The sequence below is a fragment of the Cebidichthys violaceus genome, unplaced genomic scaffold, assembly GCF_023349555.1.
Source record: "Cebidichthys violaceus isolate CVI_PGR_0920_01 unplaced genomic scaffold, fCebVio1.0.p SCAF_19, whole genome shotgun sequence".
Taxonomy (NCBI): domain Eukaryota; kingdom Metazoa; phylum Chordata; class Actinopteri; order Perciformes; family Stichaeidae; genus Cebidichthys; species Cebidichthys violaceus.
In genome coordinates this window covers 2,142,565-2,160,146 of record NW_027176361.1, presented here as the reverse complement: position 1 = coordinate 2,160,146, position 17,582 = coordinate 2,142,565, and the positions used below count along the sequence as shown (strand labels likewise).

At 42.8% G+C, this 17,582-nt stretch overlaps 4 protein-coding genes across 9 annotated transcripts in view; 2 read left to right on the top strand and 2 right to left on the bottom strand.

The window, feature by feature from the left end:
- Positions 1–1,067: 1,067 nt before the first annotated feature.
- Positions 1,068–4,486, top strand: LOC137874491 (myelin-oligodendrocyte glycoprotein-like). Its single transcript, XM_068713191.1, has 4 exons — positions 1,068–1,195; positions 2,677–3,045; positions 3,142–3,204; positions 3,294–4,486. Exons 1-4 carry the CDS (start codon positions 1,081–1,083, stop codon positions 3,407–3,409), a joined length of 663 nt encoding a protein of 220 aa, XP_068569292.1. The 5' UTR covers positions 1,068–1,080; the 3' UTR covers positions 3,410–4,486.
- A 230-nt stretch (positions 4,487–4,716) lies between these two features.
- Positions 4,717–11,252, bottom strand: LOC137874488 (transmembrane protein 184C-like). The gene is made up of 12 exons (XM_068713183.1): positions 10,989–11,252; positions 9,806–9,979; positions 8,973–9,103; positions 8,683–8,719; positions 7,754–7,959; positions 7,589–7,663; positions 7,419–7,512; positions 6,603–6,715; positions 6,300–6,399; positions 6,065–6,142; positions 5,893–5,986; positions 4,717–5,561 (listed from the first exon to the last, which is right to left on the bottom strand). The coding sequence occupies exons 2-12, from the start codon at positions 9,920–9,922 to the stop codon at positions 5,287–5,289; spliced, it is 1,320 nt and encodes a 439-aa protein (XP_068569284.1). The 5' UTR covers positions 9,923–9,979; positions 10,989–11,252; the 3' UTR covers positions 4,717–5,286.
- A 311-nt stretch (positions 11,253–11,563) lies between these two features.
- LOC137874487 (endothelin receptor type B-like) lies at positions 11,564–16,796 on the bottom strand. Its single transcript, XM_068713182.1, has 7 exons — positions 16,127–16,796; positions 15,701–15,828; positions 15,396–15,594; positions 14,292–14,444; positions 14,024–14,157; positions 13,772–13,880; positions 11,564–12,359 (listed from the first exon to the last, which is right to left on the bottom strand). The coding sequence occupies exons 1-7, from the start codon at positions 16,718–16,720 to the stop codon at positions 12,261–12,263; spliced, it is 1,416 nt and encodes a 471-aa protein (XP_068569283.1). The 5' UTR covers positions 16,721–16,796; the 3' UTR covers positions 11,564–12,260.
- ttc29 (tetratricopeptide repeat domain 29) overlaps positions 16,772–17,582 on the top strand; it is a 7,410-nt gene continuing 6,599 nt past the window's right edge. For all 6 annotated transcript variants that reach the window (XM_068713187.1, XM_068713186.1, XM_068713185.1 and 3 more), the window contains exon 1: positions 16,772–17,582. This exon is cut by the window's right edge and continues 15 nt beyond it. The gene's annotated coding sequence lies outside the window, so the exon portion shown is untranslated.

Sequence of the window (17,582 nt, the reverse complement as noted above, 5' to 3'; positions counted from 1 at the left end):
TTTACTTTCGGTTTCGATGCCCATCCCCCTTCAGAATAAAGTCTGTGAGGGAAACAGCGGGTTGACTTATTATTATTATTATTATTATTATTATTATTATTATAAAGTTTAAAGGAGAAGCTTCAACAACTATTTATTTATGATAATCAGTTGATTATGATTGATTGTGTCTCATATATTAAACATATTCTATGATAATGACATAAGTGTTGCTCTGACACGTGGTAATGTTGTATTAAGTGTAAAGAGAGTCACATGACCTCTGTGTTGAAGTCCTCATGATCTGTGGACCATGAATCCACATGGATCAGGTCTGTGCTGCACCAGTTCTCCTCTCTGAGTCCTACTGCAGTTCAAAAGAGGAGAGGAGTCGGTGTGAGGACTCAGAGAGCTCCATCACAGCCTCCCTCCTAACTCCTTACACCCTGAGCCCTTAGTGCTTTACTCTCTGATTCAAACGTCTTCCAGACTCGTTCCTCACAGGATGAGACGTCATTTCAATAATATATCGAGTTGTTTTTGTCGGAACATCTTCAAAGAATAAATCAAATGTTTAATAAATAAATAAATATCCTCTGATTTCATGTGTTGTTGTTCCATCTCTAACCCTTCATGTTTATGAGTATATTTAATATGACAGACTGAACTCATGTGAGTCCTCTTTGCTTTACCTTTTTTTAGTCTCCATGCTTCCACTGGTTACACCGTGTTTAACGTCACATTGCAATGAATTGTGGGTAATTCCCTTGGTCAAAGCCTGCATGTAATGCTACAGAAAGGGTTCATGAAGGATCAAAATGTGTGACAGTGAGAACTAAACACTCTCTGACTTTGTGAGGAAGCAATTCCTTGATCCAGCCTTACGGACTCACCACCTACTGAGTTATAAAAAACCCGACTTACGTTGGTAGGCGTTACCCTTTATCCGCGTCACGTCCGGTTCATGTCGCGCACATGTGTAATCTCGCGCGATTACGTTACCGGCTGGAGTTGTGCCCTCATTGGTTCGTTTCAGGAGATTCACGCCCCACCGCCGACTCTACAAAGCGCATTTCTGTCACCAGTCACCAGTCTATCGGAATGTCGCTCTCTCTCAGTCCGTGTTCCTCATGCCTCACTCTGGATACAATGGTCCTCCCGGTCCCCCTCTGGATTCTCTCTGGACTCCTGAGTGTTCTGGTCTGCACGGGTGAAGGTGAGGAACACACTTCTAGAGTTGTTGCGTAGTTCTCCGATCTGGACGAATAACATCGACTCGTTTACTACAGCTGTAGGAACACCAAACAAGTAGATTTAGATGTGGTTTAACCGCAATAAACGGATAACAAAACATGCCGAAATAACTACGTCATGATTTGTAAAAAGTCTTTATTTATGATTTGTCTCGTCCGGCAGATAGACGAGAAGCAAACAACTTTTAAAAGTTTATTTGTGAATGGAGCTCGGTAAATAACAGGGCGTGGTTTAGAGGAAGGGGGGTAACCACAGACAGGAAAAGAGTGGAAATCATCATGTCTGTAACTACTGTACTGCACTTCATGAGTCTGAAACACTATTCAGTTTATTACTAAATTGTGGCAACAAATCAATAGATAATAAACAATTGTGTTGTGGTTGATCAGGAACATGATTTTGAAGATGATGGATCCTGTCTATTATTTTTATTAACAGAATTGCCTGCAGCCACTTTTGTCTCCAGTTTATTTTCAGTTTTGCAGCTTATAGACCAGAAACATAGAATTGTGTTGTTGGTCAACAGCTGGGGCTTTAAAGGTTCATTTTAAAGTATTTGTACATCAGCCGTTATTCTCCAAAACAGAAAGGAAGGATCAGGTTTCATTCCTGGTGTCACAAGAGGACCAAGAGGAAGTACAAGGTGTCCTTTACAGTTCAACCCCAATCATAGAAAACACTAATAAACATTAAATTCATGGTTACAAAGAGACTCTTACTTTGAAAAGCTGAGGGCAAAACCAGACAACCAGAAAGTTTTGTTTTGCAAAACATGAATCACTTTTTTTAAATACATTCCAAATTCATGTGTGTGTGTGTGTGTACGTGTGTATATATATATATATAAATATGTATGTATGTATGTATGTATGTATGTATATATATATATATATATGTGTGTATATATATATATATATATATATATATGTGTATATGTGTATATATATATATGTGTGTATATATATATATATATATGTGTGTATATATATATATATGTGTGTGTGTGTATATATATATATATGTATGTGTATATATATATATATATATATATATATATGTATATACACACACATATTGTGTATATATATATATATTCCACACACATATATATATATGTGTGTGTGTGTGTGTGTGTGTGTGTGTGTGTGTGTGTGTGTGTGTGTGTGTGTGTGGAAATAGTGCTCCTATTTTTGTTTTTTACGCTCTAGAGGACATTTTTTATTAAGTAGAGGTAAAACTCTGGGGTTTAGAGACTCTTCAAACTTTGTCTTCAGGGAACTTGAATTGGTATTTTTCACTATTTTCTAGACGAGATGCTGCTGCTTCCTCATTAGCGCCACTGATGTAAACTACATGTTACATACTTCTATACAGTCTGTGCTTCTTATTGGTCCTGGAAATGTGGTATGAAGTTACCCAAATACATTTCTCTCCCTTTTCCAGGTCGCTCTCAGCTGATTGGTTCTTCTCAGCCAATCGTGAGCGCTGTGGGTGATGACGTCATCCTGCCGTGTCACGTGGAGCCTCAGCTCAACGTGGAGAACCTGACGGTGAAGTGGTGGAAACCAGATGTCCCACTGGACCCTTTAGACCCGATGAGTAACTACAGGTATGTCCACAGTTACCAGAACAACCGTGTGGAGGAGGACATGCAGATGGAGTCGTACATCAGCAGGACGTCTCTGTCCACCGACGACCTGAAACATGGAAACATATCGCTGAAGATCAAGAAGGTGAAGCTGTCTGATGGAGGAATATACAGATGTGACATCCCACAGCTGTTCAGTGATTCATCCATCATACTTGAAGTTGGTAAGTTTGTTTCAGAGCTTTTCTTTTGAATATTGTTCCATAAATCATCGTCATTACAAATCTTTTTTTTTTTTTCATTTAAAACCTGGACGACAGAGAGGACACCACAGCCCGAAAATATCACAACTCCACATCCAGATGTTGAGGCAGATGTTGCAGGTGAGGAAAAGTCTAGAAGTGAAGAATGTATTTATCATTATTATTATTATGGTATGTCAGTGACTGTAGCTTTAGTTTTCTCTCATCAGGTGGTCGGCTCCATCTGATCGTTCCGATCCCGTTGGCCGTCTTCATCTCACTGATCCTGATTGGTGGAGTCCGTGCTTGTTTACATAAACACAGGTGTCAAAAACAAAATGTCTGAAGTCTTCCTGCTCCAGCTCAGGAAGTTCAACCTGCCTCAGGAGCTGCTGATCCTGTTCTACTCCACCATCATCCATTCTGTTCTCTGCTCCTCCATCACTGTGTGGTTTGGATCGGCCACCAAACAGGACAGGAACAGACTACAACCGACTGTCTGCAGAGAGGATCATTGGTTCCAGCCTGCCCTCCATCCTGGACTTGTACACCGCCAGAGTCAGGAAACGGACAGGAAAGATTACTGCAGACCCTTCACACCCTGAACACAAGCTGTTCATCTCCTCTCCTCTGGTAGGAGCTACAGAGCTCTGTACGCCAAAACCACCAGAACCAGGACCAGCTTCTTTCTGCTGGCCACCACTCTGATGAACAATTAATCAGACATACTGCACTACTACCTCCATTTACACTACTACCTCCATTTGCACTACTACCTCCATTTGCACTACTACCTCCATTTGCACTACTACCTCCATTTGCACTACTACCTCCATTTGCACTATTACTTCCATTTGCACTACTACCTCCATTTGCACTATTACCTCTATTACATTGAGACGGTTATAAGTTTGTGTGTGTGTGTGTGTGTGTATTTATACTGTACATAGTCTTTACATGTTTATGCTTACATCTGTTCTACTTTTTATTTGTGTCCTTGTTTTTTATTTTTTACATTTTTCCTGTTTATTTGTAAATTCTGTGTATGTACGTGGAGAGCAACGAAAAACCGGAGTCAAATTCCTTGTATGTGTACACAAGATTCTGATAGTGTGTTATTGTTTTGTTGAAGTTACTGTAGTGTTTATAACTATAGTATAGTTATACCCACTATATACTACTCACCCACCGCTGAGTCCCGTTATACTGTGTATTTGCTGCTGCTGTAACCGTGTTGTATTAGATCTGTCACTGCTGGTGGAGTAGGGAGTAGAAGAGATTGTGATTATCTCACTTTAAAGACCACTGAAACAAAAGTTAAAAAGACAAAACATTTGTTTCTGATCCATAAACTAATATTTACAACAATGAAATGTTTTAAAATCAACTTGAAGAATAAATGTCTACACATTTGTTAAAATAATTATTAAACAAAATATCTCATATATTAAAGGACTGTTAGTGACACCTAGTGGAGAGAAATGTGAACAGCAAACCAGTACCTGGAGCAGCTAAATGAAGCTCAGCCTCCATTAATTATGTCCACTTGTGTCCTTCATCTGGACGCTAACTAAAGCTAACTGAGTCAAACAAAGGATCCAGACTGAAACATCTTCACTCTGTGGAGGAATAGAACCACATCACTTCCTGGTGGTTAGATAGTTTTATTTGTTAACGATAGAACAAACAGTCAAAGCCCAAGGACACTTCAGCACTGAGGGAGTGTTAAAGGAGACATATCATGCTCATACTTTATACTAGAACACCTTTACTTACTTTAAAGTATTTCTCTCATACTGTCTGAATGTACTTGTATTCACCGTCCGTTTTAGCGCCTGTCTCTTTAAGAGCCCTCTTTTAGAAAGCTCTGATTGGCTCATGAGGTTGAGGTTGTGTCTTGGAGGAGGAGCCACATGTGATTGGCTTGTTGAATCACACAATATGTCCCCCTTTAAACCACAACAACAACTTAAATATATTTATGTATTAAATATGTTTTCCTTTCCACAGCTGGAGATACATTTATCAAAATTACATCCAAAATACAGATTTCAAACGTTTCAAACGGGGTAATTATTATTTAAAAATACTCAAACATGGCGGTGACGTCACAGAGACTTTCTCTTCCATGAAATCCATCTTTAGTTTGTCTTCTTCACAAACGTGGAGACGAGAGTTCAGACGACTTATATTTTTATATTCCGACTTATTAAATCTGAGAGTCTACGTGTCGCCCGTCGGGGGAGGGGCGTCGTCGCTGTCGTCGTCCCAGGACGAGGAGGTGAACCCCGCGGGGGCGGAGATGGAGTGCGGTGCGGGGGTGTGGCCGAGGCCCCGGTACCTCCCGCTGGAGGAAGGGGAGGAGGGCATCGATGTGGCCGCCGGGGCGACGGGGTCCTGGGACGAGGACGCCGAGAGGAGGCCGGTGTGCTCGGTGTGTTCGGGTCGAGACGCAGCGCCGAAGTACATCTTGTTGGGACGACCCAGCAGCGTACGACCTGAGGGGGTGAGGGATTATTATTATTATTTATTTGTATTATTGTTGTTATTTTTCATTATTATGATTATTTCTTTTTACGATTATTTCTTTTTATTTATTTTTATTTATATTATGTCAATAAAAACAATTAGAAAAATATATAAAATATTAACAATAATACATAAATAATTATATTATTCATACAATAATATGAAGCCTAAATAAACAAAAAGGTGAAGAATATATTTGACTTAAATCCCTTTAATCAGCTCCTGAAGCAGACGAGTTGTTTGCAGAACATTTCCTGTTATTGATGAGTTCAACAGATAATCAATAATCAATAAACTCACCAGCATGGCGGACCTGCTCTGTGACGTCAGCTCTGATGTCAGAGAAGTCCCACATGGCCAGAAAGCTGTCGAAGCACGACCCCTCCTCTGCTTCCTGGACGCATTAGATCAAAGATTAAAGATTATATTGATTAGATTATTGATCAGATGAAATAAAGGGAGGGGTGTTTACCTGTACGTATGGTTTGTAGGTGAAGGTATAGTGGTGAGCGATGGCCGCCAGGAACATCTCTATGCAGATGATGAAGTCCTGTATCAACACAACAATCAATAATCAATAACCTGATGGCACTATGTTCATGTTCTACTTCAGCAGAACGTTTGTGTTTCAGACGTTCATGGTTCTGAATATCACTGAAGGAGACGTAGAATAAATCAACTGACGTTTCAAAGGTCCCGTGACGTACCTGCAGGCCGGTGGCCACGGCCTCCACGCTGTCCCAGTCCCAGGTGTGTTTGTCGGAGATCACGCCCACCTTCACCAGGAACGCAATGAAGACCGCCTGCCTGGAGACAGGAAGGGGAGGAGCTTAGTGTGTCTGCACCAGAAAGGACCGAACCCTGGTGAGTCTGAAGCGGAGCTCCTTAAATAAAAAGAATTGCTTCCATAATTTAGTTTATATTTTGTCAGAATGTTGTGTGTTTGATTAACGTTGACGTGAACCAACAGAAACACATGATGAGTGACTCTCTGCTTCCTCCTTCCTCACCAGAAGGAGACGAACACCACCAGTTTGACACAGAGGAACTTCCCCACCGGCCTGATGGGAGTCAGCTCTTCTCTGAGGGATCGGTACAGCAGCACCAGACAGTACATGGCAAACTAGAGAGAGAGAGAGAGAGAGAGAGAGAGAGAGAGAGAGTCAGAGAGAGAGAGGGAGAGAGAGAGAGAGAGAGAGAGAGAGAGAGAGAGAGAGACACAGAGAGAGAGTCAGAGACAGAGAGAGAGACAGAGAGCGAGTCAGAGAGAGAGACAGAGATAGAGAGAGTCAGAGACAGACAGAGAGAGTCAGAGAGAGTCAGAGAGAGACTCAGAGACAGAGAGACAGAGAGAGAGAGACAGAGAGAGTCAGAGACAGAGAGAGAGAGAGTCAGAGACAGAGAGAGAGTCAGAGAGAGACAGAGGTTCATAGAGTTTCATTGATTTATGAGAGGTTCTGAAATATAACTTCTATTTCATACATTTAGTTTTTCATGTACGATGGAAATATACATAAATATGACTAAATTATCAGAGTATATAAATGTGACATGAACTAATACTTCCACTACTAATACTTACACTTACCAATACTTACACTTGTGTACATGTGTGTATACGTGTATATATATATGTGTGTGTGTGTGTGTGTGTGTGTGTGTGTGTGTGTGTGTATATATATATGTGTGTGTGTTTGTGTGTGTGTGTGTGTGTGTGTGTATGTGTGTGTGTGTGTGTGTGTGTGTGTGTGTGTGTGTGTGTGTGTGTGTGTGTGTGTGTATGTGTGTGTGTGTGTGTGTGTGTGTGTGTGTGTGTGTGTGTGTACCAGCTGTGAGATGTTGTTGATGATCACCAGGTAGGACCAGGCATTCCTGAAGCTGAAGTTAGCTTCATCATAGACTCCACACAGCTGACAGATCCTACAGACGAGAGAACGTTGATGACGTGTCGCACAATCAAAAACACCCGGCGCCGTGGTTATGGGGGTAAACTTACAGGGCTATCACCGTGGTGACGGGCCGGACCACGGTGTACTGGAGGACCCCCAGCTTACACCTGAACAGCAGAACCCTGAGGGGGGGGGGCAGAGAGAGGAACACTTTAACGTCTGCCCTCAGGACGTCTGTGAGTCACACACCGTCACATGACCTCCTCTCTTACTCTCCCATTGGCCACGGCGGGCAGCAGCACAGCGGAGGAAGGTGAGGCTGCTGCTGCTGCACCTCCAGCATCAGCACCAGGCTCGGGTACTGGTTACTGAGGAAGCTCAGCAGGAACATCAGGAAGTTGTAGATCACGTAGGCCTCGTAGCACTCCCTGCACGTGTCCACGTAGATGGCCAGGCCGGGGTACCGCAGGGCCAGCCACTGGAGACACAAGGGGGAGACAGAGGGTGAGGGGCTTATGGAGGGAGACATGAGAGACGTGAGCTAGAGATGATGCAGGAGCCACATCAAGGACAGGGAGAGACAGACAGACAGACACGGGGAGGGAGGGAGGGAGGAACACAGACAGACGATGAGATGATACAGGACTCACATGAAAGACAGGAAAGGAAGGAAGAGAGACAGACAGAAGGGAACACAGACAGACAAATAGACAGAGATGGGGAAAAGGAAGGAATTAAGGAAGGAATTAAGGAAGGAATTAAGGGAAGGACGGAGGGAGGAAGGAAGGACGACAGACAGACAGACAGACAAATAGTCAAAGACGGGAAGGAAGGAGGGGAGGAAGGAAGGAAGAGAGACTGCAAGACAGACAGGAATTAAGGAAGACAGACAGACAGCGAAAGAGACGAAAGACAGACGGACAAAGATGGGATGGGGAAGGAAAGAAGGAAGGGAGGGAGGGAGGGAGAGAGACATACAGACAGACAGACAGACAGACAGACAGACAGACAAACAAACAGAGACAGGAAGGAAGAACAACAGAGTGACAGACACACAGAGTTGTGTTTAACTTGACCTCTGGTCTTGTGACTGTCCCACTGTTTCCTATTAAGGTCTGTTAACGTAATGTAATAGAGTGTGTGTGTGTGTGTGTGTGTGTGTGTGTGTGTGTGTGTGTGTGTGTGTGACATTATGACTCACGCTGTCCAAACTGTAGATCGGCACCATCCATAGTATTCTGGTGGAGACAAAGAGAGCATGACATGAGGAAACCTGTGTGTGTATATAATATATAATATATATATAATTTACTCTGTTACCTTTACGTCAAAAGTGTAAAAGCACTACAACTGTGATTTTGACTCATGTATTTGATCAGGTGTGTGTCTCTGCCTCTGACAGTGAATGTGTTCATGTGGATCATGTTTTCATTTAAAGAGGTGAACTGGTGCCGAGTCCTCCTCTCTGTTCCTAGAGAGGTTGAGTGTCACCTGATGATGGGCCTCTGCAGCTCCGGCTGGGTGAAGTGCACGATGTGCTGCAGGATCCCCCACAGAGAGATGGGGATGGTCAGGAAGACGAACACGCCGGCGATGAACCAGGCTTTACTGTGAGTCCCGACCTGGAGGGAGGGACCCCCAGAGTCAGGCACAGAGCAGAGTTCATGACGGCAACTCTGTCTCTACGCTAACGACAGAAACACGAACCAAACAGAGCAGACGTGTTCTGTCTTCTTTCAGGGTCATTTTGTTCACATTCTGGTCAGTTTTTCCAGTTAAAAACATGAACAACATAAAGTCACGGTCACCGTTCCTCCTTGTATTAGTTGTAGCGCTTCACATAGGAAGTATTCAGATACTGCAGTGGAAGTACTAATACCACACTGAAAGTACTCATTGATGATGTTCCGTTAGTAAAAGTATGTGAGTATATTCAGTAACGTGTAAATAAAGGCAGCACATATTCCTAAGCAGGGCTGCAAATGAACATTATTGTCGATCAATACGTTATTTTCCTGATTAATTGATTAGTTGTTTGCCTAATAAAATGTCTTGTTTTGTCCACAACTCAAATATATTCAGTTTTCTGTCTCTGAGGAGTAAAGAAACCAGAACATGTTCAGATTTAAAAGCTGGAATCAGAGAATGTACACTTTTTATCTTGAAAAAAAGACTTCAAACACTTCATGGATCACCTGAATGATTTCACAGTTAACAACTAATCAACTCATCGTTGCAGCTTTGTTTCTACGACATGAAGCTCCTGAAGGCACCAGCTGCTCTCTTCCTGAGTGGAGCTGGAGGTCCAGCTGGTGGAGGCTCACCTTGTCTTTCTGCAGCTCCCAGATGCAGAGCGGCAGCACGGCCACCAGCAGCAGAGCGTACAGAACCAGAACCAGTGGGCGGATCCACCTCCTCCACTCCGCACAGGAACACGGCATCACGGCTGCTTCGCCCTCAGAGACGACTACAGGCACATCCTGGACCAGAGACCACGCCTGGGGGGGACCGACCAATCAGGTTATCAGGACTGTATAAGTACACTTTTGAGGTACTTGTACTTTACTTGGAGTATTTCCATTTTCTGCTACTTTATAATTCTACTCGACTATTATATATTTATATATATATCAGAATATTGTACTTTTTTTTACTCCGATGCACTTATTTAATTTGCAAATTCAGATAATTAATACAAAATAGAATCAACTGATAAATAATGAAGTATTATTAAAGGTATGAACACATTAATGCAACAATAATTATATTCCAATAATATAAATAATATTGTGTATTATTATGGTATTACTATACAAGTATATTTTGAATGACGGACGAGTATTTATTTACTGTGTTGTTGCTACTTTTACTTAAGTAAAATATAATAAATATAAAAAGTAATATCTCTCCTCTACCAAACTGCAACCAGTTGAATCACAAGCGAGCAAATGTAACGTTACTAATTATTCCCATTTGAATAAACAGTATTTAGTGTGAAAGTACTTTAATGGCTGTGATCCAGAGACCGCATAGTACTACATAATGTGAAGTACAACATTTTAAGTGTTTATCGCTCATTTTTCAACCATTAAAGTAGAATATTTATATCAGGAGGACCTCATTAAACACACTTGTACTCATTAATATACATTTTAACAACATATTAAAGTGCGTTAGGCCTGTTAAATATCTATCTCTCGGTTAAACGGACTGTTCAGCTCTATATATTATATTATATCCATATTTATATGACACCAACAAACAAATATCATGTTCAGGCCTAATATTGCGAAGTCATGGAGGTTATGAATATCATTACATTCTACATAATTAACGTAAAACGCGCACTATGGACGTAACATTAAACACAACGTATATTGCATGTATTAGTATTTAGCTATTTTTCAGAAAAAAATATATAAAAATATGAAAATATGTCATCGAGTATAGGGTTAAAATAGACAGTTATATATTATATATAAATATTATATGAGTATGATGTGTTACCGTTAAAGATGAGGAGCGACGGTTGGCCCGGTTTGCTTTTAACGCCCCGGTAACCTCTGCTGTTACCAGGCAACGCGCGTCCGTCCTCCGCCCGACTCAGCTGAGACCGTCTGATCCGCTCAACAGACCAGGACCCGGAGGACCAGGACCCAGATCGATCCAGTCTATCCGGTGTTCTTCCGGTTTTGTTTTTTTTTCGATTGGTGGTCAGCCAACCGACGCCCAACCGTCGGTGTCCGTGTTCAGTCCTCCGCGTCACGAGGAGGAATCTCGACCATCATCAGTCACGTGGTTGACAGGAAACAGCCCTCAAATCGAATTACCTTCATTTTAAATGAATCCTCCTCAAATGATTTAATATTCACTCATTCACTGTACGTTTTATTCCAGAAGATATTCATTAAATAGAAGGACACACACAGGAAAGCTCTGTTTTACTGCGACCCTGAATGCACCACAAAACAACAACAACAACAACAACAACGTGTGTGTGTGTGTGTGTGTGTGTGTGTGTGTGTGTGTGTGTGTGTGTGTGTGTGCGTGACATTCACTCACACGTGTGTAAACAACAACAGCAGCTTTGAGAATATAGCTTTATTGATAAATACAAATATGAGTTTAACTCGATAATAAGACACTCATTGATGTCAGACCATTACTTCCTTCCACTCCAATAAAAACAGTGTCTGGACCACTTCTGACCGGATTTAAACTCCGTTATCTGCAACATTACCACATGTATTTATATATTTATATGGTTTCATGTTTTCTAGTCCCAGTAAATCATCAACAGTTTCATATTGTGGGATGTAATTAACTCTTCAGCCTCCAGAGGTCGCTAGAGCTGTTTCTAAACTCCAGACTGGTTTAATCTCTTTACGATGAATATTTGACATATCAAACATAATAATAAACACACAATGTGGCCATGAGTGGATTGGCTCATCGTAGGAGTATTGCTGTTATTACAGACTGACATGTTTTAACTAATACTTAATGAGGTATGATCTTTACTGTTTATTAACTCGTTACTGCATATTGTAACGTTCTATGATGTGTTGCACTCCTTGTCTTTATAAATAAATAAACAAAATAAAGTGGAAGAAAAACAACCTTCAGATTAAAAGCACACAACAGTATGTTGTCCACCATATATAGTCTGTGTGATATATCACCATACAATAAGTAGTCTGTAGTAAAACACAGTATTTAGAGCTGAATAAATACACATTGAAAAGCTAAAGAGTGAGCGTATAGACGCAGAGGTGTCTCTCAGTGGTCAGTGTGTTTGTACTGCAGGCTCGTCCCGTGGTGGAGAGGCAGCATGCTGTTGGAGAGAGAGCCAGAATAACACCAACAGCACAGACAGGACTGCAGAGAGACAGACAGACAGACAGAGAGACAGACAGAGACAGAGTTTGATTAAAGGGGAACTCCAGTGATTTAGTGGTGCACTTCCATTGAGTTTAAACGGAAGATTTTAAAAAAGAATCCCGTAACAGAGGCCCAGATGTCCGGATATTTAGTCCCTAGCACCTGATCCTACACTTCCCACAATGCAACATTTCAAACTGCACACCTCCAGTTTGTGACGCAAATGATCAAAAATCTAATTTTTATGCTACAGAAGAGAGCTGTAAGAATAATTTAAACAGATAACTGTGAACAAACCAACATATTCTATAATAAACTCACATGCTCCCATATTTAATAGTATGGTGGACTTTAAAACTGCACATTTAATGTATAAAATACAATAAAAAAGATGTTTCCAGATGAGTCCAGAAGTTGTTCTGAATTAGATTTAGTGAGTCTGAACTAAACAAAGATGTAAAACAGTCAAAGGAGCTATTTGTTGAGTAGTTTTGACAAGGAAATAAGAATGTTTAATACACTTCATAAATAAATACAAATTATTCAAAAATAAAACGATTTATAGATTATGAACCCTACATATAGAGTACATATATATATATATATATATATATATATATATATATATATATATATATACTATATATATATATATATATATATATATATATATACTATATATATATATATATATATATATATATATATATATATATATATATATATACTATTCTTTATCATAGCGCTTCCGCATTCTGCAATCTTACTTCCGGTTTAGAGCGGAAGTAAGATTACTTTGCGTCTTTAGATTTATCAAACTTTGATATCTAGCTAGCTAGCTTTAAACTAGGTACAAGTTAGCTAGCTGATAGCTTGGTACAAGCTAGCTAGCTGATAGTTAGGTACAAGCTAGCTAGCTGACAGTTAGGTACAAGCTAGCTAGCTTTAAGATAGGTACAAGCTAGCGATCTATCAGCTAGCAGACAGACAGGTTTAATTCGCCCTCTAGATAAACTAATATTTAACTTATATTTAAAACTCATATTTATGTTCCCACACATTCATTCTTTGTTTACAAAGTGCTAAACAGGAAGCACAAATCCAAACGTAAAGCTGTGCTTGATGAATGTCAGACTTTAAAGGGAGTAAACTGCCCTTCATGTGTGGAGCCAGTGGAGTGCCCCTTTAAACAGACGTGTCTCTGCTCACTTCCCACAAGTCCTGTTTTTATCAACAGGTCACAACCTCTCCTATGTTTATCACTCCCCCAGCATTTATCTCTTCTTCTGTCTTTGTCTCACGGCCTCTGGTCACGTGACCTTGTCGTGATGTCACGCTGACATTCACTCGCGCCCCGAAATCACGGCGACGCTTTTAGTTTAGCTGTTGTTGTTGTTGTTGTTGTTTACCTTGAAGCAGTTTTTGAACTTCTTGGAGACAAAGAAGAGGATTATGGGATTGATACAGGAGTTGATGGTCGCCATGTTGATGCTGAGGTAGTCGAGCACCAACAGGAAACTGCAACCACAGAAGAAGAAACACATGACATCAGCTGTGGTATTCAGATACTCCAGAAAGGGGTTGAAAAACATCATCTGAGAAGTATTATTTGCAAATGTTTTGGTGAACGTGTGTCCCCCCCCCCCCCCCCCCCCCCGTACTTTAACAGTTGGCAGCGGTGTGCATCATGGGATTTGTAGGCGGTCCTCTTCAGCAGGCGACTCAGGTGAAGTGGAAACCAGCACAGAGCGAAGATCAGCACCAGGCAGAACACGGCTTTAGCTACTTCACGACGCTGCGGAGAGAGAAACGAGAAGGTGAACATCAAACACGCCGTGTGTGAGTGTGTGTGTGTGTGTGTGTGTGTGTGTGTGTGTGTGTGTGTGTGTGTGTGTGTGTGTGTGTGTTTGTGTGTGTGTGTGTGTTCACCTGCTTCAGGTGTTCACTCAGTGCGATCCTCAGGCTTCCCTTCTGGTGTCGGAGCATCTCGCAGGTCATCAGGCCGTAGAAGACAGCGGAGCAGACCAGAGGCACGCAGAAGTAGAAGGCGAACAGCCACCAGTCCTTTGCGTCCCGGTAGAACTGGAACACATTTACATACATGTGTGTAATGCCGGCATAAATATCCCACAATGCAATGTGGTAGTGACGACCACGTTCATAAGAGACAATGTGTTACAGCTCTGTAACGTCATTAATGCTTCCATGGAGGTAAAGGATTCAACTCTGCGTTTTGAAATTCTTTAAAAGCACAAGAACCGTCACGTCATGTTCTCACAATCAAAAGAATTATTTTTTTGTTCTTTCATTTCTCCGTTCTGGAACCTCGAACCAAACAGAACCTCACAGTTATAACAGCGTGTCAGAACCAATAGAAACGTTCCTGGGCATCAACGTTCTAGAATCCCCCGAAACAACCCTCACAGAAATCCTCCTGAATGGTTCTAGAACCTTTGAATAACTGTGGAACCCTCTTACAGTTAACCTCCTAGAACCTCTGCAACATTACGGAATGGACTGGTTCTGAAATATCTGAGAACACAGTAGAACCTTCAGATGGCTCTTGCACATTGTAGAACCACCTTTCAGCTGCCAGAACCACCAGGTTTAAGACGGTAAGATTTAAGACGCTGAAAACATTTTGATGGATGACGTGTTTCACTGAGATGAAATGTTCTGAGGGTGAAGGAACATCTTGTGCTTAGTTCAGTCGTGACCTGCAGACGTAAACAGGAAATTATGTTCTAAACGAGTTAGAGAGACCCCGCCCTGAAAACACAACAACGACGAGATCACGGAAACGGACCAGAGGGTACGTTTACAGTCCCCAAGGAGAGCCTCCATCAGTCAGATGGACCGGGACCAGACCCCCCACCCACCAGAGCCACCAGACCCACCAGACTATACAATACTCAAGTACAAGTACCTCAAATATGTACCTATAGTACTAGAGTAGATAGTAAAATCCCTCCACTGTGTAGTGTTTTGTGTAGGTTTGAAGGTGAAGATATCCACACACACACACACACTCACGGTCATGAAGGGTGTCTTGGGCTGCAGCATGCAGGTCTTCATGGTGACGTTCCGGTACTCGAAGGTGACCATGTCGAAGCCCACGGCCTCCGGCACCGCCAGCACCGCGGACAGCAGCCAGATCGCCACGATCTCCACCGCCGTCACCGTGGGAACGCCGGTGCCCTGCACCCGGGACCAGGACGCCACCGCACGATACCTGCACAGGTAATTATTAATGTTTATTGTTCCTGGATGTGTGAACAAGGATAAGTGTGTGTGTGTGTGTGTGTGTGTGTGTGTGTGTGTGTGTGTGTGTGTGTTACCTGTCCACACTCAGAGCACACAGGTTGAGGACGGTGATGCCGACTGAAGCTTTCTGCAGGAAGGGAAACAGCTTACAGAGGAGCAGACCGAACACACTGTCGGCAAACGGCCACCGCATCGCCAGGAGCTGCACACACACACACACACACACACACACACACACACACACACACACACACACACACACACACAGATTAACATGATACCACAGAGTGTGTGTGTGTGTTATCTCGGTCAGTGGGATATTTTAGTGCCGTTATCAGTGTAACACTCAACCTCCTGACTGAGACACACAACACACACACTGCTCCCCCTGGGAGGGAGTTTTGTGTCCCATGATGCATCGCTGCACCTGTAAACTCTCAAAGTACCGCCAGCTAACGACTACAGAGTGAAACACACTCCGGCACACCGGCGCTCCGCACCTTGTAGACGTTGATCGGTATGTCGATGGCGATGTAGATCAGGTCTCCCAGAGCCAGACTGGCTATCAGGGCGTTGGGTCCGTTCCTCATGCTCTTGTTCTGGCAGATGATCCTCAGCAGCGTGGCGTTTCCGACGATCCCCACGGCAAATATGATGCAGGACAGAACCGTGTTGATGTACTTGAAGGCGGTTTTTATGGAGGTGGCGTGCAGGCAGCTCGGGGGCGACGGCGGGCGACCCCGAACCATCAGGGACGAGTTGGAGGACGGGGGCCTCCTCTCGTGGTTCTGGTTCGGCTTGCTCACATGTCGCGACTTGGATTTCTCCAGAGAGGACGGCGGCTTCATCGCGGTCTCCTGCGCCAGGTGCGGCTCCCCGTCGGAGGTCCGGGCGCCACGGTCGGGCCCCAGAGGCGGGTCGGTGCCGAGGGGCGACGGGTCGGATGAGATGTTAGCCTGGCAACCGACCGGCACCACGAATGCCAAACACCAGGCGACCAGCAGCGCGGTGAACACGGCGGGAACCCAGGAACCCGACCGGGGTCCCATTCTGGAACCCGCTCCAGAGACGGTCCCGGAGCCTCCTGAACCCATTCGGTGGAACTTTAGAGCAAACTCTGGAACCGGCAGTATCTCCAGAACCCCAGTTCGGAACCTGCTCTTATATCTAGAACCGTATTCCGGATCCAGTTGCAGATTTCAAAACCTCCACGGCTGCAGGTTCAAGAGGATCTAGAAGTTCTCCAGGAGACGGTTCATTCGGTGTTGCGGGGCTGAGAGCAAGATAAAAAAACAGAAACAGAGTTCATTAAGAACTTTGCATAACATAACATAAATCCATCCTCTGTTAATATGAAGTTATTGATTATAGCAGATTTGAATTAAACAAAGCAGCTCTCAGGTTGAGTTTAACAATCTGTTTGAATATATTCTTCAGTCTTAAGGAGAATCATTGAATAATTTCACTCAAAATGTATTTAAATCCAACCTGGTTGTGTTCTTCTTCTGTGGTTTTCAGTTAAATTAAATCCTTCCAAAGTCTTCAATGTAGACGAGAGAAGAAGAAGAAGAAGAAGAGGAGCGTGCTCTGCTTCGTCGAGACTAAACTGATGAAGTTCAGCTTTCTCTCTCTCTCTCTCCTCTCACCCCTCCTCACTTTTCTCCCCTTGTCACCTCCTCCCTCTACGCTACAGTGGAACATCTTGTAAACACTGAAGTGACTGAACTTTTACTATGCGACACACACACACACACACACACACACACACACACACACACACACACACACACACACACACACACACTCGGGGTTAGTTGATAAAGGAGGTTGTTTAAATTGAGGCAGTAAACCTTCCCTGAGTGTTTGAACACAGACTCAGTGTTCTTTGTTCTCTCTGGTTTCAGATGTTCAGACTTCACACTCAGTAGATTCATCAAAGAGGAGATGTGATCCATG